This window comes from Engraulis encrasicolus, chromosome 15, assembly GCF_034702125.1.
Source record: "Engraulis encrasicolus isolate BLACKSEA-1 chromosome 15, IST_EnEncr_1.0, whole genome shotgun sequence".
Classification (NCBI taxonomy): domain Eukaryota; kingdom Metazoa; phylum Chordata; class Actinopteri; order Clupeiformes; family Engraulidae; genus Engraulis; species Engraulis encrasicolus.
In genome coordinates this window covers 33842037-33866199 of record NC_085871.1, presented here as the reverse complement: position 1 = coordinate 33866199, position 24163 = coordinate 33842037, and the positions used below count along the sequence as shown (strand labels likewise).

Sequence of the window (24163 nt, the reverse complement as noted above, 5' to 3'; positions counted from 1 at the left end):
AAGTATTGTGGGCCTAGGCTACTTAGTATTGCAAGTAGGCTAGATGTATTTAAAAAGATACTCAAAGTAAAAGTAGGCCTATACGCAGAAGTAATAGGCTAATTAAACTGCTGCTCAAGTAGGCTAGCCTACTCAAGTCAAGTCAAGTGTAGGCCTACTTTATTGCCAAAAATCTATGTTACAGGGTTAGCACAGAAGTTTGACAAATTGCCTTTGACCAGTTTCCAATGTGCAGTTTAACTAAAAACATTTATACTCTCTCTCTCTCTCTCTCTCTCTCTCTCTCTCTCTCTCTCTCTCTCTCTCTCTCTCTCTCTCTCTCTCTCTCTCTCTCACACACACACACACACATGCACGTGCACGCGTGCACACATACACACACAGAGACACACACACACACACACACACACACACACACACACACACACACACACACACACACACACACACACACACACACACACACACACACACACACACACACACACACTCAACTAGCCTACACATACTGAAAGTGCAGAATATTTTGAAAGGCCCTTCAAGTACAAGTCCCTGTTATGTAGGGCCGCCCTAATGTAGCCTGGTAAACTTTAAGCTAGATGCATTATCATTATTTTTAGGAAAACCAACACTATAGCTCTATCATCCTAGACTGTTGCTTATCAATTGAATTGCCAACAGAACCTGCAGGCCTAACCTCTTGGCCTATCTTCTTTTTGTTTTTGTTTTTCTTCTTCTGTGGGCTTATATAAATAGTTAAGAGTGGAAGCATGAGTGGAATTAACTTGTTGGAGTTTCTCGCTGACTTTTATTTTGAAACGGTAGAAGCGGAAGTTAAGTCAACTTCGGTGGGGCAAGTGCAAAGGCGGATCCCCTGTCTCATCTCTTTGAAACTTTTCACTGACATTTTAAACGTTTGTACGGTCGTTGCAGATATATAACAACAGTTCTTGGCGTGTATGAATTGCACATTAAATGTTCATACGTTTTTGCTCAACGCGTGGCGCATAAAAAGTGGCTTGCTGAAGAGTAAGCAACGCTTTTGACGAAATAGCTACAGATTAGCTCCCGGGCTAAAGTGGATAACTGTCTTTCTAAAAGCTACGTCTAGAGAAACCCAGAATCAACGAAAATGGGGGATAAAGAGCTGATGTGGGCTTTGAAAAATGGAGACATGGAGGAAGTGAAGTCTTTGGTAAAGGTAAGACGTAACGTTTCAACTTTCTTAATGACCAGTTCAGTAAAGTAATGCCCAAAGAAGAGAGTTTAGCTAGCTAGGCAGCGCCACCAGGAATTCACTCGAACATTCGGTGCAAGTTTGGCGTTAGCGGGCTTTGCTATGGTTGCTAAGTTATCTGAAATTAATTCGTGTATGATTTACAAACTGATAGAACCTATAGATGTTATGATCCGTGTTGGCATAAGGGATGCCACGGTGCCGACGTGTTGTTTTTAGCGTGTTACGTCTCCGTGCATTAGTTTAAACGCTACAAACATTTTTGTTAGCTGCCTTGCTGTCTTCTATCTAATTGACATCAAACAGCTTGTTGCATCCGATTCAAAACATCAGTTCGGATGAGTTTGACAGGTGTAGCTACTTCCCGCATTTGTCTGAAGGCAAACCGATCTACTCATGGCTATTTGCAAATCTGTTGTGGAAAAGGGGTCAACTGCTGAATAGCTGCTGAGGCAGTTACACATCTCTAGACTATTCTGTTGGCGAAGGTGATTATTTGAAGTGAAAGCTAGCATCTACTTTCAAAAGGATGTTGCTAAATTAGCATCGTAGCATGCAAAGGACGTAGCCTGTCAAACTGAAGCAAAAGCAGAAGTTGGCTACCAAGACAGAAGCAGGCTACCATGGATATTTAATGCCATCGTCAGTAAACATCCAAACGTGGAAACTTGAATTTCGCCTCTAGTTATTATGTTTTTCCATTTGGCCTCCTGTCAAGTTATATATGTTGTTTCACTGCACTCCGAGAACCGGGTTTTGAGTTGGACATGATGAATGTCTGGGTTGCTAGCAAGCTATCGCAAGGTGGGCGTGGGCACAGGGACGACTTATAAGATTTGCTAACATTGTTACAAGTCCCTCTCCGTGGCTTTGACAGGTTGGTTGACTGTTTTGGTGTGCTTTTGCCACCCAGAACGCAAAAGCGGCCGCCAGGTAGCAACCGTCAATTGACAAGTAGCCGGTTAGCAATCGGCAATCCACACCCACATCCTTGGCATGTACCGCCTGGTAATGGGACAAGCAAGTAAATCCGGGGGCAGTTGTGAATGAATGAAGGGAAAGTAGCCGACAAGGCCAACATCTGTGATAACATATTCCGATTTAATCGTTTCAACGAGCGTACTGCTTCATGATTGAAAGTGAAAACCCATGTAGCTCGGCTAAATGCTGCAGAGTAGCTTACTGTCTGGCTGCTTCAAGATGGCCTGCATTTTTCGGGTTTCACCAACCAAAGCCCAGCCCACCTCAGGCTGTGTCATGGCACAAAACAATAACCGCATAACTGAGGCCTGCTGAAAGGAGTCGTTGTTTATCATCAGCCAGCCACTTCCTCTCTGGGTTTCTTCGTCATTTATATGGGATATGGTATACAGTGGTTAGAACTGGCTTTTGTGTAGGCCTTTAACTTTCAAAGTGGTGCACATACATCAAACACAAGCAGGTAATTGGAGTGCTTCTGGGTCTTCACCTTTTTTCCTTGGTGCTCATCAGTGTAGGGGCTCTCAAACTTGGTCCAGAAAGACAGATGCTGAGGCACTCAAGGTTGCATTTTTTTCCCTTTTTTATTTGGCTACAATGCCTACGCGTTTCGGCCCTTATGGCCTTTTTCAGGGCGTATCAAGAGATGTTGGTGAGATGATGGTGCATACACATCTACACTTCCTTAAACTTTAAGTTAAAGCTTTCATGATATACAGGGGACTTGGCCAGGTAAGCTTTCTCACAGGAACAGTCTAATATTCTCCCATGGGCATCTATTGTTTCTCGAAGAAAATTGTAAGTGAAGTTGTACTTTTGTGTGCGTGTGTGGTTTGGAAAGGCCACGTGGTCCAAAATACAAAATCATATGTTTTTAAGGGGACCTAGTCAAGATGGCAACTTTGACTGGAAGTGCTTGGGCCATCGCAGTGGACTGTGTGGTAGAAGGACAAAGATGTGGTCTTTCACCTTGACATTTGAGAGGATGGAAATGTAACTGTAATTAGTGAATAACTGGTGGCAGTAGTCTCCAGCAGGTCTCCTCTGGTCAAAATTATGAGGGCAAAGTTGCATGCATGTGCGACTGTTTATGGTCTGGAGGCTTGTAAACCAAATACCACACGCATAATTAAGTTACATGATTAGGAATGAAGTGATTACATCACTGTCATATGATACTAGATTTAATGGTGTCCTTTTTGAATGTCAACGGCACCCATTTACATTTTTCTCATATACAGTCAAAGTCTGAAGCATGCAACAAGGCAGAAACGACACGCATGACTCATGCACCCAAGGATGATGTCAACGCCTATGGATGTTGACCCAAAGACCCTGGACTCTGGGATGCAACATTATCCTTGAGTCTAAGCATGCCCATACAGGCCCGTGCTTGAGTTCACCTGCCTGCCCTGAAACTGACACACTCCCTGGGCAATAAAATAATTTATTTGGAGGACACTCGTTTGCCATCAGTGACACCACAGCTATTCATGGCAGCCCCCCAGGAGAATCTGCTGCTGACCCTTTCAACCCCACCACTGACAGACACACACGCACACAGGTTGGCAACCTCAGTAATGGTCAGAGCCTGAAATGTCATGCTCATGCTCAGTGCCTAAAATGGCAAACAGACACACAGGCTCAGCCTCAGGGCCTAAAATGTGTATAACCCTTAACCCCTACACACACACACACACACACACACACACACACACACACACACCCACACCCACACACACACACCCACACCCACACCCACACCCACACACACACACACACACACACACACACACCATAGACCTCAAAGTCTATGCTCAGCCTATCCTTCTCCACAAACACAGACCCAGAAGAAACACCCTACACATCACTAGTAGACTGTGGGCTATAATTGGTATTTGGGAAATGTTGTAGAATACTGAACAAATTTTACGGATTACTGTGAGTCATGCTAAGCCTGTAGTGTTTTGCCATATGCACGCATTAGTGTTACAATGATTTTCTTTCTACCTAGAGAGCATCTGAGCTTTTTACCATCTAAATTCTGCCTCATACACACCTCCTTGGCCCTGTCTTGTGCATTAGCATGCATTAGCATAATAAAAAAAAAAACATTTCACTTGGCAGGCTATTTTCGTTTTAGTTTTGTTTTTCACATCCCCGTTTGAGGGTGGCATCAGCCAAAATACTGATTAATGTACCCTCGAGGGTTCGCGTCAGCAAAAATGAATTTGCCACTACTTGCTGTTCTCAACAAATAGATAGACTACTAGGATTTCTGGCCCGGGTCAAAGATGGTGGTTTTTTTGGGCTCAGGCGTCAGGTGGTGCAAAGGCATTTAATAAAAATTCGGCCATAAATTCATTAGTAATTGGTGGTTGATATGCTGCAATGAATATGCTTCTTAGATAGTCCAATAAAAAAATTAGATGATGCAATAGTGGCACTGATTGCCGTTGCGCCGCCCTGACGTGTGCTACTGCTGAAACATCACTGACCCGCCTACAGCGATCCACAGCCTAGCCGAACACTTTAAGCTGGCTCTGCTTCCCCCAATGAGGAAGGATCTGACGTGGCCTGGTATCCAGAATCCAAAACCCCTTACCCCCACCGCAACACAGGGGAGCACTGGCGTGGGATTTTTTCCCCGCATATCTCTAGATCAGTGTTTCCCAACCAGGGGTACGTGTACCACTAGGGGTACGCGAGCACACTGCAGGGGGTACGCGGAAAAATGTAATAATAACAAATATATTGAGTGTAGTCACATTGGGATAGAGGAACAGAGTCTGAATGAGGGCGAGGGGGTACTCATAATATGAAAAAGTTGCTAAGGGGGTACGCAAGACGAAAAAGGTTGGGAAGCACTGCTCTAGATGACCAGCACAGAGGGGCGCTAGGCGACCAGGGCCTCCTGTCCTGCCATCGATCTGACTCATCTGTCGCCACGCATATTCAGTGTCACAAGATTACACCGCGGCACCATGTAATGAGATACAGATACGGCACTTCTCTTGTCATCACACACACACACACACACACACACACACACACACACACACACACACACACACACACACACACACACGGTAATGAAGATAGTACCGTGTGCAAGTTTAGTTGTGTGACTAGGTAGCTTTTGTGTTGTGTTATCTGAATGGAAGTGATGCGGTTTGTGTTTGCACAGTATCGGGTTGAAGGCCAGCTGCGGCTGCCTCTGCTGAAGCTGCTACTGCTACTGCTGCGTGCTTAGCCGGGTTCTAGTGGTCTATGGTGATGCGCCTAAGTACACAAACACGCATGAGGTGTAGGTGCACTGAAGCAGCAAAACCAACGTCAAATGATGTGGTCAATGGGGTTGTCTGTCTAATACTGATGGCTGACACGCTTGTCATGATCCAGAAAACTCTACCAGACACAGACATGCACAGAGACGCACATAGACATGTAGTTGGTCTGTCATTTGTTTGTTTTTTGTAGAAAATGCTGGTGTGTTTACAATGTAGTTTTTTGATAATTGCTTATGTGACACTGTGATGCTACCAGGGTTTTAGATATTGCCAAATGTTACTTGTTGCACAGGTGATGACAAACATCTACCACTGGCTCCTTGACTAGGTCCCCAGAAAAGTTTTTTTTTTTTATTGTGAATGTAATTCAAATTACATTTTGCTTGTTTGTTGTTTTACCAAAAATTTCATACGAAACTGCACAACGTAGCCTTTCCAACGATGGCAGTCGCATGTTCTCTGACAGTGGCCTGACCCGACTAACACATTTTATGCAAGTATCATTGCTGGGTGAAATAGGTGGGCCCTATGAAAAAGACTGTACGAGGTAAAAGAGTTAAGTGTGGGGGGCATTGCAGTGCCGTGAGAGGAGATAAGTGTGAGTTTACGGTTTCGGCTATACCCATGGCTGGAGTGTGAGTCGGTGTACATGGCTCCTCTTCTCTGTAACTTTCACACGGTGAAGGGAGAAAGGTGTGAGTTCGAGGTAAAACCACAGCGAGCAAAGTCAGAGGAGGATGGAGTGGCTCTCTGGCACAATGTGGTCACTGTAACTGACAGTGTGTGCATGTTAATGTCTGAGTTATAACCTCTTCCTTCCAGGTAATGTTAAGTCCCAGATAGCCAGTTACTGACAAGGTGTGTCTGTGTCTGTGTCTGTGTGTCTGTTGTAGGATGAAGATGTGAACCGGACCTTGGAAGGCGGGAGGAAGCCTCTGCACTATGCCGCCGACTGCGGCCATCGTGAGGTGGTCGAGTTTCTTGTCTCCAGGGGGGCCGATGTCAATGTAAGAGCCTTTTCCATCATTCACCTCACACACACACACACCCCATGCCATCCCTAAGAGTCCTATTTTAACCGCACACACAAACACACACACACCTGGTGTCATCTTAAGGAGCTCTATATGCAAAACATACAAAACATGTTCCACAGCATTTTAACATTTAGGAGCCCTCTGACAAAGCATACACAAACACGCATGCATTCCCTCCTTATGTCAACGCACCACATGTGCGTATATCGTCACTCCTACTAACCCTCCGAGCAGGGCTGGATTAACTTGATATGAATGCAGCATAGGGGCCCTCACATACCAGGCGGCCCCAGTTGGGCAAAGGAAACCAGAAACCATTTATTTCTGAATTGAATTGTGACAAGAATTATTGAGGTATTGAGTAAATTCCATTTGATTATGTTGTTATATTCTTTTGTTGTCAATCCAGGGCAAACACGTTATCCTTCTCAGAAGACTCGCACGGTTTTGTGGCAAAGTGAGGCACAGTTTTCATAGTTTGACTGACTGATTGATTTAGTCATTTATTCATTTATTTATTGCGTTTCCGAATTTCCCTTTCTGTGGAGGCCTACTTGAAGCCTGGCCTGTAGCCTGGCCGTCTTAATCCGGCCCTGTCCCCCGAGGCCTTTCCCACCCTGCCCATTTGCCTCCTCATTTGCCTGTTCGCTAGGTGTGTGGCAGCCTGCTGACAAAGGCTCTGCTGTGTGCTCCACCACCTGCGGTCTGTCTGACCTCCTCCCAGGCACCACGACCCCCCGGCAGGTTTTTAACAAGCACCCTGTGATTGACCGTAAAGGGCTCTGCATACTTCACGTGCGCACTTTGGCGCGTGTGGCGCGAGAACCATTAATGACGTCATCACTTGCGACAGACTATTCATACTTCAGAAGCGCTTTCGCTCGCATTGTCGGAAGTGCCCTCTGCTGTTCATGAGAGAAACGGCAGTATTTTTCGCAACTCGCAGCGTGAGTTCTACGGATGTATAAAATAGAAAGCCAAACACGGCTGCTGTAGGGCTACTGAACGTCTGACTTGTGACTTACCACATTGAAACATATATTTTTTGTTGTAGCCTACATTGCCAGATCATTCCAAGACCATGTGAGAGCATTGTTCTGGCAGCAGAATTTATAAATAGATCGCCGAACACAACGTGCTTCTGAACAAAGTAAACAATTGTTTCACTGAACAACATTTAAGAGAGAAGATAAAAGAACTCTCTAGGACATTTTATTATCCTCAAAATGATACAGGATCCATTCTGTAGTAGCCTACAGTAGTTGTAGCCTCTCTTCGCAACTCCTGCTTTGTCTGCCTACCTGCGTGGTCGCTGGTGGCGCACGACAAGTTACAAAAAATGTGGGGTGCACGACGTCGCGCCACGGCAGCTCGCGCCACGGCGTGTGACGTCATTTTGAGTCACGTGACGGCGCGAGTGAGGTCGCGAGTGAAGTATGAAGGAGGGTAGCGCCAGTCACGACAAGTATGAATCCCCCTTAAGCGTAAAGACCTGTTTCTCTTCTACGGCCTGCACACGAAAATGTCTGCCTTTTTTGAGAGAGCGAGAGGTCCATACCATACCATACATGCTGTACACCAGCCATTCCCAACCTTCCAAATACCAGGGCCCACTTTCGAATAATTCCCACCAAATCTCAAAATCACAACTTAATACACAAAACTAGTCAGTACATTCACTTTCTAAAAGGAGACTCCAGACTGTCATATAAACTTAAAATGATTTTCAAACAATAAACAACTACAATGTTTTAGTTTAACCATGTCACATACAGTTCACACTTCACATTAATTAAGTAACATTGCAAAATTTGATGGGATCAGCCTGTGGAATGTCCAGAAATATATTATTGTTAGGACATCCCACCGCCCACCACTTTGGGAACCGTGACTGCGGTACACAATATCAGTGGGTGTGCTCAAGATGCTTAAGCTGTGGTGTGTTGTGATTGTGCCGTAAGCACATTTGGGTGGGCGGTGGTGGGGGTTGGGGTGGGGGGATGTACTGTATATATAAGACAAAGGTGGTCAGGTGGTAGTGAGTCAGGTACAACTGACCTTGGGTGTTGGTTGTAATCCTTTTAGTGTAATAATCCAGAGGTCTCATTGTCTCCGCTAAACAAGTCTGCCCTACAAAGGCAAAGTGCAGTAACTACTCCAGGATTGAAACGGAGGAAAGGGCCCTCAAAAGCCTTGGTATTGAGTGGGTTATTGAGTTGCGGCAAATAGTGTCATGGAGTCAGTTTTCATCTAAAATGGGAGCAGTGGACGGACATAGAGACCGACCGATTTAATCGGCCGATTTTTGCTATTTTTTAATAAATCGGCATTGGCCGATCTTCTTATTTGGCCGCACCGATTTTAAGTCATCTGCAGGCTATCTACTTGAAATGATCAATTCTGGTGACCGCCAGCGTGAAGTTTCGCTCTAAAATATAGTAACGGACAATCTAAGTGAAATTTTATTCATTAGCAAAGCATTTTTAGCATGCATTTTTAGCAAGTATATTACGATAGCATATCTGACCGCCAAATATCGGTATCGGCATCGGCCTTAGAAAAACCCATATCGGTTGGTCTCTAGAGGGACGGTGCCACCAGCATATAGTAGAAGCCACTGATTTTGAATTAGGTTTTTCTTGATTCATGGCCGTTCCTTACCGGGTCTAGCTCTAGCTCTGATGCATGGAACGGGAAAAATAAGTAGCTCCTACTAACTTATACTGCCAATTTTAGAATAATACCGTCAACATTCGACAAGAGCTTTTGAGTTGCAATCAAACTTACAGACAGGCAGGCCTCAGAGGAAGAAGAATGCATGCAACAATAACAACGTAACCTCCTTTGCTGAATTAGCTGGGTCAGGCTGAGACTGTTGGCTTATGAGAAGGTGGGAGGAATCTATTGTTTAAGTGGCCCCCTTGATTACAAAGTACTCCCCAGTAGGAGTGGCTTTAAGCTTACTGACACACTTAATTTGCACATTATTTTTATCTACCGTATAGTGGTAGTCAGTAGTGGTGTCAACAATAATTGATTGAGCGATGCAATGCAATGCTGGACATGGGCGATCCAATTCAATGCGGCAAGTTCCAGAATCGATGCAGCAATTTTTTAAAGTTTCAAATACTTCCATTGATATTTCGGGAGCAAATTAATGTTAAATTAAATAAAAGAACTTCAAATCATTGAAAACTGCAAGACTGATACAGAAAACAGCCAATAAATTGTTGCTCAGTATCTGACTACTTGTATTGCCTCATCATGACTGATGAAACATTTGCTTTGTTTTCAGTAGAAATGTAATGCATTGCAGTACACAGTATTTCTCATTGCGGCACAGCCAGACGCTCACTCTGTATGAAAAGTTAGTGCAGGAGGAGTGAAGTATAGGCTAGTTGTACAGACTGCTCTACTAGGCTAGGGAAATACTTCCCTGAATGCGGACGTGCCCAGACATCTCTGACGTGCTCTAATCAGACCAAGCCATAAAGCGTGTGCATCTCATGTCATGAGGTGTTCTGTTTCAACTCGTTGGTATGAGACTACTACTGCTCCGCTTGATTTCAGGGAGAGACTGACTGTACTGCGGGCCACACCAGAGATGATTTCCATATCAGCTGAGGAAGTGGCTTTTTTTACGACTGCTATTTGGCACTAATCTCCCAGATACCATTTTGAGATTTTTTTTTTTTGTATCCCTCCTCTGTGCCTCTGCAGCAGAGGAAACGCTGATAAGTTCCTTTTTGCCATGATTTGGAAGTTGTAGCACCTACTTAACAAAAAGAAGAATACATATATATATATTCTCTCTCAAACACAGACATGCACAATGCACACATTACGAAGCCTCTAGGTGGTCTTTGTGCTGTAGTTTTAACACATTTTGGGCGTGTGTGTGTGTGTGTGTGTGAGTGCGCGCGTGTATGTGTGTGCGTGCGTGCGTGCGCATCCTGTGTTAGTGGTGGTGGTTGGGGGGTGTTGTGGGGTGATGTTCGGGGATTTGTACCTGTGTGAGTCAGGCCATTGAGTTGTTTATATCTTTATTTTTCATCCTTTCACACATCAGTCTTCTGTCACTTGTTTCTCCTTCTCCTCCTCTGTCTCCTTTGTTGCTCTGTCCCTCTTTTCTCCAGCTCTGTGTCCTCTGTATTGTGTTGAGTTTGTCATGGTGTCTGTCTCTGACTGTCTCGCCTGGCCTCGCCTGGTCTGGTCTGGTCTGTATTTGTGTGTCTTTTGTGTGCTCTTACTGTCATCCTCCTGTTCCAGCTCTTGATTTCTGTGCGTATGCTTGTTTATCATCGGCCTCAAGTGCCCCCACCCCTCCACCTTCCATCACCCATCATCAATATGCGGACAGGGGGAGTGAAGGTTCTGGTCTATGGAGAAAGTCTAGCCAGACAATGCCCTCTCCCCCACACACACACACACACACACACACACACACACACACGCACACACAAATAAACAAGCCTCCTTTGCTAAATAAAGTGTGGTATGTGAGTGCCCTCTCACTGTGTGTATGTGCGAGCGCTGTTGCTTGCCTCTTCCAGTCTCATCCCCCACACACAAACAGATAAGGAGTGCCGTTCTCTGAAATGGCCTGATAAATCCACACCTCTCCCTGGGTAATTCATCGAGGAGATAAGCGGGGAGGAAAGGACGGAAATAAAAAAAAAAGAGTGAGAGAGAGGGAAAGAGCGAGCGAGTGCGCGCGAGAGAGACTACCCTCCTCCTGTGCAGAGAGGATGGAAACGGCTGATGCACCTCCTTATTTTTGCGTAGGAGGCCGCAAACACACAAAGGGTCCCTGCAGGTTTCTAAATCAAACCTATTGTGTGCTGTTTTGTTTTTGCTTGTTGAACCTAACGCTGTCTCTCTCTTTCTGTCTCTTTCTGTCTCTTTCTGTCTCTTTCTGTCTCTTTCTGTCTCTCTCTCTCTCTCTCTCTCTCTCTCTCTCTCTCTCTCTCTCTCTCCCTCCCTCCCTATAGGCTGCAGACAAGCACGGCATCACTCCACTGCTCTCTGCCATTTACGAGGGTCATCTCTCCTGTGTCAAACTCCTGCTGGAAAAGGTACTGAGCCGAAACTGCCTCTAAAAACCTCACTCAAGGTGTCCCCAACTGTGCTTACTCTCAACTAAGTAGTCCAATCTTTGGTAGTCTTCCAGGTTCCAGGTTAAAATCAATCGGCTGTCAGAGAATTACCAGGAGAGGGTCCTGTGCGATTACACAACTCCGAAGTCACCATTCACATTGCATGTTAGGGACCCCCTCGAAAAAGAGATGGAACATCCCAAGGGGCTATCCCTTAATAAAAGAATTGAATTGAAGTGAAGTTGGTGAACCACTGAAATGATTTTGGGAAAACATTAATGTTGAAGACAAAAAAACTATTCCTTTTTTTTAAAGGTTGCTTTAAGTTAGATTTGTAGTACTAGTCCATGTTGAGGATTTGTCCTCTACATTGGACTGAGCCTGGGGGTAGGATACACACAACACACACGCAGCACAGCCATGAAAAGGCTTTCCTTGAAGAAGAGATACTCCAACCGTGGTGGGCAAAGCCACAGGCATTCACACAGCTGGCGCGCAGAGAGAGGGTCGTGTCGTGTCATAGAGAGAGGGGCTTGGAAGCTTCTTGCACATGTAGCAGAGAGAGACAGTCTGTGCCAGTCAGAGATGGAATGCAGAGTTAGCTGTCTTTCCTTGTTGTAGAGTCGGGATGAAAGAGCCTACAAAATGTCCTGTGTAGCCCACCCACCCATCACCACCCACCAGTTACACACACACACACGCACACACACGTTTACAGGTATACAATATCTCTCTCTCTCTCTCTCTCTCTCTCTCTCTCTCTCTCTCTCTCTCTCTCTCTCGCTCTCGCTCTCGCTCTCGCTCTGTCTATCTGTCTCTCTCTCTGTCTCTTCATTCTCTCTCGCTCTCGCTCTCGCTCTCGCTCTCGCTCTCTCTCTCTCGCTCTCGCTCTCTCTCTCGCTCTCTCTCTCTCTCTCTCTCTCTCTCTCTCTCTCTCTCTCGCACTCTCTCTCTCTCGCACTCTCTCACTCTCTCACACTCTCACACTCTCACACTCTCACACTCTCACACTCTCTCTCTCTCTCTCTCTCTCTCTCTCTGTGTCTCCTTTTACCATGCGCCTTTTCTGTCCACACAAGCAGGCGGGAGGCTTCTGGAATGTTCCCAGAGAGGGAGAGAAAGAAAGGGATAGACAGAAAGAGAAAGAGAGAGAGGATTGCAGCGCTCCCTTTTGTTTGTTATTTTTGTTTGTGTGTGTGTTTTGCTCCCATGCATGGTCAGTTTTTTTTTCTCTTCCTCCCCACAGGTCTTTTTCTTTCTCTTTCTCTGTCTCTCTCTCTCACTCTCTCACACCTCTGCTTTCCTCCAACTCTCTCTGGAAGACGCTTTCCAGAGCTGTTGCTGGCTTGGTCACCTCTCCTCTGCTGCTGCTGCACGCCTGAGGCTGTGCACAACGCAACCCCCTCTCTCCATCTCTCCCTTCCCTTTGCATCCCCATCTCCTCCTATTTACTCTCCTCTCCTCCAGTGCTGTGTCTCATCCTTCTCTTCCCACCCCCTCACCCCTCTCCTCTCTCTACCCCCCCTTCACCTCTCCTCTCCTCTCATCTCCTCTCCTCTTCTCTCATCTCCTCTCCTCATCTCACCTCCACTGCCTCCGTTGTCTCTCCCTTTACTGCGCGCCCTCTTATCCTCCCATGTCCTCTCCTCTCCTCCTCAGTGCTGTGTCTCCACTGCTGATGCATCTGAAAGCCACTGATGGTTTCACAGCGCGAAATGTAATGCTGAGCCTGGGAGTTTGTGGGCTGCATTTTCTCTGTGGTGTCTCGTTATAAAGTTTCACATGCCACGTGTTCTTTCTTTCTTTCTTTCTGTCTTGTTTTTTTTTTTTTTTTTTAACTGATAAAAAATGAACACTGCATCACCATACCTGGATCTGTAGTCGTCCACAGAAATAGTCACACGTTTGTGGACTCCCAGTCACATTCTCTCTCTCTCTCTCTCTCTCTCTCTCTCTCTCTCTCTCTCTCTCTCTCTCTCTCTCTCTCTCTCTCTCATTCAATCTTACTCTCTCTTTCTCTGTCATTCATTTCCTCAAGCACATACATACACACACTTTAATTTCTTTGGGAGCTATAAGACAGAATTGAATGGTCTTCAGGTTTCAAATATAGGGTCTTTGCTGAAGCATCTTCTTATCAGCTGCCGTCTCTCTCTATAGCCTGCACCACCACTGCTGGATTGGCCAAAGTGCATACAGGGCATTTGCCCGGTGGCCTGTTGATGATTTTCTTGCCTAGTCCTCCTCCTAGTAACAGTCAGCTAATGCAAGAGTCTCCGAAACAGTATAGCATTTTGGCCGTTCCGATGAGGCCAAGTAGTTCAGGATTGCTGTGGATGATTACACTATACTGTATACTGTAATAACGGCCCATCAAACCACCTTTGCAAAGTATTTCAGTATTCAGGCAAAATGGCTCAGACAAGAGCGCTGCGTCCATTTATACAACTTCCAGTGGCAGCAGCCTGGTCTTGGCTGGAAATGCCCTGCCTGACTTTTTGCCCAAGTCCAGCCCTGGCCTGCACTGTGTATAACCCCCATGTTATGCTATGGTTTTTGTATCATTATTATTACTCACTTTGGAGTCCTATGCTTCAAATAAGCGTCTCTTCACTCATCTCACTGACAGCCCGTGGAGTCTGTTTTGACCTGATAAGGGTCTTTTGTCTTGTTTTGGTGGTGGGCCTGAGGAGAAGGGATGTGAGGTGAGAAATGGATGGGGACAGAGACGGTGTAAAAAAAAAGGAATTGTTGGAAGAGGGGGGAAATGCCCGTAGCCTTTACAAGAAAAAGACACTGATGAGATCAGATGACTGACTGTGCTGGTAGGTAGTTCCCTGGGGCGGGGGGGTTGGGTGGGGTGACATGGGGGTTCTATCCTGTTAAATGCCTCCCTTGCTTTTCCACCATCTCTGATCTAGTAGCCATCATACAGCGGCGGTACAGAAAGCGTTCAGATCTCAAGCTGTGATCATGTCATGATGGGCTTGAAGCAATCCGTGTATTTGACATTCAGAGAACACATTTCGCCCAACTTGCGTAGTTTGAGGTCATGTGTGTGCTAGCGAAGAGACCTGATCATGCTTACAGTACCGAGGAGCCGACTACCCACTAGATAGAATGTGACAGTTAAGATAACACAAGACCTGGACTTGGATCTCTCTTGGACATTATGGAGATATCACCTATGCCGTTTTACGATGTGTTTGAGCAGCACCCTGCTGTCTCTGAGGTTTTGATCTTATGAAACGCTGTGCACAGATTGTTCAATTAAAATGGCTTCCAGGGGATGTGTTCAAATAATATAGCTTACCACGCTGTGTTCCTTTGCTGCAAAAATCCTATCGGTTTCCAAAAAAATGAAGACTTTAAAGGGGAGAATGCATTAGAAAGAAGATTGCTTCATGAGTGGCCACATCCAATTCCTCAGTGTTGATCATCCCCCCCCTTCCTGCTATCCAGCACATCGCCATCAACTGCTCTCCCCACCTCTCTTCTTCCTTTCTGTCTCTCTCTCTCTCTCTCTCTCTCTCTCTCTCTCTCTCTCTCTCTCTCTCTCTCTCTCCCTCTCTCTATCTCTCTCTCTCTCTCTCTCTCTCTCTCTCTCACAAATACACACTCTCTCTCTCTCTCTCTCTCTCTCTTTCTCTCTCTTTTTCTTTCTTTCTTTCTTTCTTTCTCTCTCTCTCTCTCTCTCTCTCTCTCTCTCTCTCTCTCTCTCTCTCTCTCTCAGATCATCTTATCGTGCCCACTCTTTCCTTTGAGAGACACCACACACACACACACACACACACACACACACACACACACACACCATCTTTGCGTGCAGGCAAAGTGAGCCTCCATAGCTGGCCTGACGCCCACGAACTGAAATTGGCAGCACTCGGGCGGATAAAGTCGGATATTAAAAAACGCGGCGTCGGTCATTAATTCAGCCCGAGGCGAAAGAGGAGAAGCAGGAGGAGGGAGTAGGTGAAGGAGACGGGGAGGAGGGACGGGGGGACAGGGGTGAGCGCAAGGGATTATCGGTCGTCGAGGTGGGCTATGGTGGCTCCGTCGCATTGGCGAGTTGCAGAGAGCTTAAGACAAGAAAGGTCAGAATCGCATATCGGGGCTCCAGTGAGTCTTTCGCCGGCTTTGACCCAGACACACACCCCCTTCAGAGTAGTTAGTCCGTGGCACATGCGTTTGACATTTTAGCCGCTCCCTTGGCTCACTACAGTTCATCATTGGTGGGAAGGTAATCGCCGGCAGAAAGGCAGTGCTTTCCATGATTTTTGTGTACCGGTAGTTTATTGCTGCTTTTCTCTGAAGAACACTGATTCCTGCAAAAAATGTTGTGACTGCAAAGATGGTGATGGTTTTGGTTAGCACTGTTGAGTGCCTATTTTCAAACTTTTAGGATAGATGCTGCTGGTTTCAGGGGCTGCTTTTGGTGTTCTCTCACCAGTCATTAATAATAGATGTCTTTCCAACACCACAGTGTGATTTCGTCTGACTTCCCCATGAGCCCTGTGTATTCCACAGTAAGGTGTACCGTTAAGATTTTGTTTTTCTTCGCTATATTTGTTTTGTTTGCACTGGTGCATGCACATACCTTGAGAATTCGGTTATTAGTCTGTGAAAAAATATTTGATGCCGACAGCACTGGTAGAAGTATAATGCCAGAATGCACTTTCCCAGCACAGCACAACCCTTGCTAAAATAATGTGAGCTGCATGTCAGATCTCAGCTTATTTCTTTCTTTCTTTCTATCTTAAAGGTGCAATGTGTAATATTTTTAGTCGTTTATTTCCAGAATTCATGCTGCCCATTCACAAATATTAGCTTTTTCATGAATACCGCCACCATGAAGGTATTCATTATGACTGGTAAAATTGCACTTTTCATACATGAAAAGGAGGGATCTTCTCCACTGTCCGCCATTTTGAATTAGACATTTTTAGATGCAAAACTTACTGTACTTTGGTCATGCTTGTAATCAGTTTATTATTTAGTAAACATTCATGAAACGATACAATTTGGCAGCATAGTTGCAATACTCAGGCCACCATCCTACACAGTGCACCTTTAAGGCAGCTACCATAAAAGACAGATAATACAACATGACAAAGTCCCTGGAGCAATGTGGGCTTAGGTGCCTTGCTCAAGGGCGCTTCAGCCATGGATGGAGATGTAGGGGAGAGGTCAGGGGGGATTTGAACCGGCAACCCCTAGATTGAAAGACCAACTCTCTAACCATTAGGTCACGGCTGCCCCACATCTATATGCCAAGATTTCACACGTAGATGATGGACTTCTGAACAGTCATTTCCAATAATAAAATGCAAAAGTCAAAAATGGCGGATACATTGTTTTGCAACGAAACTCTTCAAATGCAAACAAATATAGCTTGACAGGTAGTGTAAGCACGCTCATGAGGTTTTTCTCTTTTTGCTTTGTTTGTCTCTTTGTGTGCCTTTTTTTTTGCTTGGGTAAGTAATAAATTAAAAGCTCTCTTGACAACTGCTGCAAAAAGGTTTGCCCTACAAAGTGAAGTGACACAGCGGTTAAGTAATAAAATAAAGAGAGGGAGGGAGAGAGAGAAAAGAAATGATGCTCATCGTCAGATGGTGGGTGGGTGCAACCCCTCTCTGTAGTGACATTTATCAGTTAGACTAAATGGGTGACCCTGCCTAACAGGAAGCCGGTATTTAGGACCGTGCAGAAGACAAACCATTTCCTCTCCTCTATATTTAGCCTCTCGCTCATCATTTTCAACCCCTTCGCGCACAAAGAAGTGTGGCTCACTCAGAGTTTGGGGACCAACTGTAACAGCTTGTTCATTGTGTGCCACTTCCTTTTTTTATATCCTTCTCTCTTTCATAACTCTTCTTTCCCCTTTTTTGATATGTGGATATTGAGTTGTTCTTGGATGTACTTCTTGGGTGTAGTAGGGAGACATCTCTATCTTGTCTGCCCATCTTTGTATGGGTTTTTTTTGGTCTGTTGCTTACCTTGGTGGGTTTGTTTGATGTAAAATCTTTTCATTTTGACCTTGTGTCAGAGTGGGAAAGAATCCGTAGTTATCGCGCCACAAGAGCCTCGGCCTCGCACCTTACCCACATGCTGTCTTTTCCTGGTGTCTGTACTCTGCCAGGTAATTTCTCTTTCACCCTTTATGTTCCTCTATTTCTCTCCTTATCTCTTGCTTTCCTCTCCTCCTCCTACGCCTCACTTCCTTTTTTTCTGTGTTTCTCTCACTGTGTCCTCTCTCTCTCCCCCTTTATGTTCACCTATTTCTCTCCTGTCTCTTTCTTTCCTCTCCTCCACCTCCTCCTCCTCCTCACATCCCTCCATTTTTTTTCTCCTTCTTAACTCCTGTCTTTCCCTCCATTCGTCGTCTCTCTATCAGAGTTTGGTATCGATCGGCAGCCCCCTGCCTTTGCCGTAAGTAATGCCATGTAAAATATGTCCACTAGTCGCCGCGAGCGCTTGAGTGGAGGAGGCCGCGCCGGTCAATAGACTCCCGTAAGCCTTTCTCGCTCACTCTCAGCACCGCTCTCTTGGGTGCGCGTGTGTGTGTGTGTGTGGGGGGGGGGGTGTGCTACAGCGGTAGCAGTAAAGAAGAAGAAGAGATGTGCAGGAGGAAGGGAGGTGACGGTGGTTGTGGTTGTGTGTGCCGAGACCCGGCTGATAGATTATACATGGAGAGTCTCTCCTCTCCACTCAATAACAGCCTAATGAAGACTTAATGGACAGCTCTGGCAGCAACAAGCCGCACCTCTCCCCTGCCACCAACATGATCTGCCTGCCTGCCTGCCTGCTGCCTGCTGCCTGGATTGACCTAACTTTTTCATGTAGCGTGAGTCACGTTAACAAACACAGCTGGATGTGGATAGCTTCATTAGCACTATCAGCTCAGCTTGGAGCTACTGCTTAAAGTTCTTACAAGCTCAGATTGTCCTTCCTGGTCAACCTTGCATAACACAGCATAACCTGGATTATACCAGAGTGAATCTTACATATTTTCATCTTGACACTAGCCATGGGGCTACAACCTGAGAAAGTTAATGTGGATGACTGGCTTGCTTCTCTGTAGTCTAAATGAGGCAGTTCCACTTGCAACCTGTGGCAGTTATCCCCTATTGAGGAAGTTTTCAGAGATGGGATGTATAAGTGATCCTCAAACTCCTTTTGTGTACTGTTATGGGCAGATCTATTGCCAGTCACACAATTGATTCTGCTGAAATTACACATAAAACGTGGTCATTTGTATCAAGTTTTTTCCATATATTTTTTATTTCAAACCTTAAAATGTACAGCATCTTAAAACTTGTTTTACTATTATTTGGGATAGGACGGTGAGAGAGCACAATAGGAAATGAGTGGGAGAGAGGGCTGGAAAGGATCAGGAAATGACTTGGGGTATGAATTGAACACGGGTCCCCGGTGTAATGGTACAATGGTGAGGCATATTGGCTCATTGAGCCACCGCACCCCCATGTTTTACGTATTTTTTTACATTGATTTTGTTTCGGGCAAAGGCATTGCAGATTTGCTAGACTTGTCACAAGTGGCATGGCTGTGACCAGTAGTGCATTAAGCTTACCGAAAATGCTGAAACTATTCTATGTATAGACCTTCAGGCTTGTTAAAAGCCAGAGGTTGTAAACACACTGCATGTGTTTGGAAGAAGCTACAGGAGCTAAACAGTCTTTGCCACCAGGTCTAGTACCCGGATGCACAAGTGTCTTAACTGAGAAGATGGTTAGGAAGTGGGAGGAAGTTTATATGCTTTGTGTGTATGTGTTCACATACAGGTGTGTGTGGTATGTCTGTGAGTGTGTGTGTACTTGTGTGCGTATGAGGAAACTTGAGAGGGTGTGAGGAAGATGGATCGCACCTGACCTACAGTAGGTGAACAACAGCATGCTGTGAGACCCTTTGATTCGGTACAAGAACCACGCAAGAGTAAAGACAAAGTTACTCGCTCGCTGTGAGCTCCCTTTTCACAATCGTAGGCATGAGCCAAAAGCAGATCAAACGTGCGGGGCACCTGTTAGGAGGCGTGAAAGGTGTTGCGCAAAGCAGGTTGCACCTTGCCCCCTGGCTGACAGCTGAGCCACTAACAACACACAGACAGGCTGCATAGCCGCTTTCAGGAGTCTGCCAAAGCTGCTTGCAGGACCGGCTGAGGGAGAGAGTCTCTTGCGTAATCCCTGCCTGAAGTAAGTAAGGAGCCTGAGTGGAGTGGGTGCTGCAACGCTTAAGCCCAGTAATGGGGGGGTAAACGGGTATGTTTACCCAGGCCCTTGGAGAGGGGCGTGGGGTTGTGTGTGCCAGAATTGGGTCCCCATCACATTGTACTAGGTATTGAGAAGTGGGCCCTTTCAGATGTTTTTTTATCCCGGGCCCAGTCAAAGCTGTCCGAGGCCCTAGTGCCGCTGACCATACGGGCAGCCTGTCTGTTGACCAGACTTCAGTTTTAATCCTAGCCTGGCTCAGTATGTTTTGCTCCCGAAACCTAGTTTTGGTTAACACTGGGGGGCTTGTGTCTAGGAGGCTTTGAAAAAAAAAGAAAAACTGGCCCTGCTGTTTCGTGCGTGTTTTCGCAAATGTGATGGTCTGATGGGGGTCAGATTGTGTGCCACTTCAGCCTTCAATTAGAGGTGGGCAATTGAGAGAGTGCCTCGCAGCTCCCTTTTGTGTTTGTGGAAATCCTTTCGATTCAGATTCTCGGTCCACTGCCTGCGTGGTACCAAGCCCCCCCCCCCCCCCCCTTTTCCCCTTGGCATCAAAAATAGGTCAGGGCCTCTTGCATCTCTAACTTTCATTCTCTCTTTTTCGCTTTCTTTCTCTCTCTTTCTCTCTCTTTCTCTCTCTTTCTCTCTCTCTCTCTTTCTTTCTTTCTTTCTTTCTTTCTTTCTTTCTCTTTCTCTCGCTCTCTCTTTCTCTCTCTCTCTCTCTTTCTCTCTCTCTGTCTATGGCATGCATACATTTGGACCTACATCTTTCTTGTGTCCATCCCTTTGTGATGGCCAAACAAAAACAAAACTTGTTACTAACTTTGATGTGGAAATGTTGGAACAGGAGTCTAACCTTTGTCACTGAGCCAATACAGTTTTTTTTTTTTTTTTTTTTCATGGCTTACCTTTCGGATGATGCTAACAGAGGCCTCGGCCATGCCATGCCATGGCTTTATGCTTGTTTGTTTGCTCCGGGTTTTCCCTCAGTGACTCATTACAGGAAGTCTGCAGCATTTACATAGATTTGTTTACACCATAACGGTCCAAAGACCCCATGCTTCTTTCATACACAGTGCATCCATATAACACACACACACACACACACACACACACACACACACACACACACACACACACAAACTGGTGATTGAAAGGGGGAGAGGGTACACCGATGGCAATGCCAGTGGCTGCATAAGCACAAGCCTACAGCAACTGGGATGGCCTGCAGCTGACACTGATGTTGACAAGGTGGGGAGAGGGAGATGATGTCAAGTTGCTCAGCAAGGTAGAGTGGCTCTGAGCAGTAGGAGGCAAAACGCAATGGTTGAGTCTGCTGGGGCCATCTGTCACTATTGTGGAACTAAAACAACTCTACCAAATAAAAAATAGGGTTGTCGACCTTTAAAATTCAACCTGATTCTGCAACTCGTTTCAGTGGTTCATCTGTCTCACTGGTTGAAGCGTCCATATTTGGGTCAGTTTACTAGCAGCACACGTCAGAGGTGGGGCAACCACAGCTAATGTCACTATTGTATGGATTTTTTTAAAATTTATTTTTTTAGTGGGTAATCTAAGAAGCATATTAATTGCAGTACATTAATGACCAATGACTAATTTATATATGGGCATTAGCTGTGGTTGTACCACCTGACATCTGAGCCCAAAAATAGTCACTGACCCCTTCGCTTTGACACCAGCCCTGGGCTGTAAAATTGTTATGGATGAAATGGTTGTTTCTTTATAGTCCGAATAAGACAATTGCACTTAGCAAACCTGCAGGACAAATAAGCAGCACAACTACTTGAAGTTCAGTTGAAATATCTTGTGGGAGAGTGTGCATGCATGGGTGTACAACAAGGGACGTTTGTTAGTATGACAATGTTACAGTGTTTTGCTGTGTTCTCAACAAATTAACGATCATGGTGTGCTGATCTGTTCTATTTTCTGTTCTCTTTGTTGGGTGTTACCAGGCCTAGCAGAAAAGTGTGCGTGTGTGTGCGTGCTCTCGTTTCCCACAGGTGTTGAAGTACGAGATGGTAACGTGTGTGTGCGTGTGTGTGCGTGCACGCGCACATGCTGGTGCTGGGAGATAATAATGTGACTGTTGGTCTTTGTTTTCTCCCTGTGTGTGTCTGTGCGTGTGTGTGTGTGCGTGTGCGTGCGCGCGTGCAGGGGGCTGACAAGGAGCGGAAGGGACCAGATGGGCTGAGTGCCTTTGAAGCGGCGGAGAGCAGCGACATCAAGGCTCTCCTCAAGTGAGGCGCGCACACGGCCCCATGGGAGCCAGCCGATGAGGCAGGCGGACGGACGGACGGACGGATGGACAGGCGGACGGACATACAGACGTGGCGCTCTCCTCTCCTCTCTTCTCCTCTCTTCTCACCATCCCACCCCCCGTGCGCACTCATTCTGAAAACAGACAAGACGTGACGGACTGACGCAGACGCTTCTTCCTTCATCTCTTTTCCTTCCATCCATCCCTCCATCCCTCCATCCATCAATCTATCCATCCATCCATCCTAGCAGAGAAACAAATTATTCTCATAACGCCGCTCATCTGTGCGATAGTTGCGTTTTGGTTTTCTTCATGACGTTCTGTTTTTGATTTTTTTTTTTTTTTTTTTTTTTACTTTGATAGGATATTGTTATTTTATGGTGGAAGGGCAGGGTGATTTTTTTTCCCCCTACGATTTTTTGTCTGTAGGAAAAATTGTTCTTCAGTGGACAGACAAAAAAAAAATCAACAAAAATGATCACGCTTTTGTTTAAGGACCAATTGCTGAACAAATTTCCCCCATTCCTGCGTAGTCTGCCTTAAGTCCTAAAGCTTCAATCAGAAAACTGTCATTTCCGACTTTTATTGTTGGTGTGAGCAATTAAAGAAAAAAGAAAATTAAAAAATGGCACTTGAGGACGACGTTCATGCCCTTTTAAGAAACAACGTCCTGCATATGGGCATGAAAGAACAACGTGTATATATATTTTTTTCTACACACAAAGTACTGTAAGGCCACACAGTTACTGATATGGGGTAAGACTAGTCACCGAAAATAGTGGGTTGGAATTTTTTTTAAAGATATATGGTGGTAAAATAAAACTGCTTTTGAGCACAGGTAAATGTGCAGCTGCCCTTCTTTTTTTCTGGCTATGCTGGATTTGCCCTTTTAACGGCCTATTTAAAACTTCGATAGTCTTTCCTTGCGAGTTGAAGGGGAGGTCTGATGGTGTAAGATTATTTATGGCTGCTGCGAATGACTAACTCGCCATCAGAACCTGCATACAGAGTAAAACCCCTCCACTCTTTTCATATTTCACCACACGTCACACTTCAGACAAAGACACACACACCCCTTGGTAACATTCAAAACGTTTTCAATTATTGACCAATTCACAATTACTCGCAGTGTAAAGTGTCAGTTTGTAGTTCAATGTTTGCAGTTGAATTAAAAAAAAAAAAAAAAAAGGTACCCAAAGGAAGAAAAAAAAAAGTCATGTTCCTCTTACCTACAGCTTTTTACCGTAGCTTCTTTGAAACAGAATAACCGTTTTAAGGTGAAAATTAATTTTCCCTTTTCAACTGCTTTCTTTTGCTTTTACTGAATTCCCTTGTTACTGCAATCATGATATAATGTATGGTAGTTGCGATTGTTGGGCACATTATGTAATGGGTTTTCTGGCCTTGGGTTTTGTTTTCTCACACTCCTGAGTTTGATTAAGTCTCCTGCTGGCCTCATTGCATGCCAGAGCTGCTTCTGCTGCAAAGCTCTTACAAAAGAAAACAAACAACACAAGAGAGAAAAAAAGAAAACGACAAAAAAAAACATCCAAGACTGCTTTCCTCCTGCTTTAAGTTGCTCTCGCTCTCCGATAGTGGTCATATGAGTTGGAATGCTTAATAACTGGCATCATTGTGAGAAACATGTGGAATTAAGAACTGAAATAAACAACAAAAGGAAAACAAAAAAACACAGCCTGACTTTGTTTTATTCCGTCACACACACACACACACACACACACACACACACAGAGTCAGTAGACAGGGCTGGTCACGACCCTGGTCGTATGAATAATTGCATTCACAACTCAGTCCTCTCTTCTCTCATATACTGACTCACGACTCGCCCATCCCAGCCCACACACTGCTACGTGCGCGACCTGGGAGATCTCTGTTCTGCTCCACTCCGCCGCCCGGCACCAGGCGTAATTTATAATGACCATGCAGTTATCGGCCCAACCTGCCAGGCTGATGGCCGATTCCACTCCACTCGCCGTCTCCTCTAGTCCCCTGTGCTCTCTG

At 45.5% G+C, this 24163-nt stretch overlaps 1 protein-coding gene across 1 annotated transcript; it reads left to right on the top strand.

The window, feature by feature from the left end:
• The first annotated feature begins 834 nt into the window (after window positions 1-834).
• On the top strand, window positions 835-23832 carry mtpn (myotrophin). The gene is made up of 4 exons (XM_063217423.1): window positions 835-1201; window positions 6399-6512; window positions 11534-11617; window positions 22039-23832. The coding sequence occupies exons 1-4, from the start codon at window positions 1133-1135 to the stop codon at window positions 22123-22125; spliced, it is 354 nt and encodes a 117-aa protein (XP_063073493.1). The 5' UTR covers window positions 835-1132; the 3' UTR covers window positions 22126-23832.
• Window positions 23833-24163: the final 331 nt, after the last annotated feature.

What these genes read in the sequence shown, in the direction of transcription:
- mtpn (XM_063217423.1), top strand. Translation starts at nt 1,133, where the DNA reads ATGGGGGATAAAGAGCTGATGTGGGCTTTGAAAAATGGAGACATGGAG. An exon ending in AAGTGAAGTCTTTGGTAAAG is followed by an intron (nt 1,202 to 6,398) that starts GTAAGACGTAAC and finishes TGTCTGTTGTAG; the next exon opens with GATGAAGATGTGAACCGGAC. An exon ending in CCAGGGGGGCCGATGTCAAT is followed by an intron (nt 6,513 to 11,533) that starts GTAAGAGCCTTT and finishes CCCTCCCTATAG; the next exon opens with GCTGCAGACAAGCACGGCAT.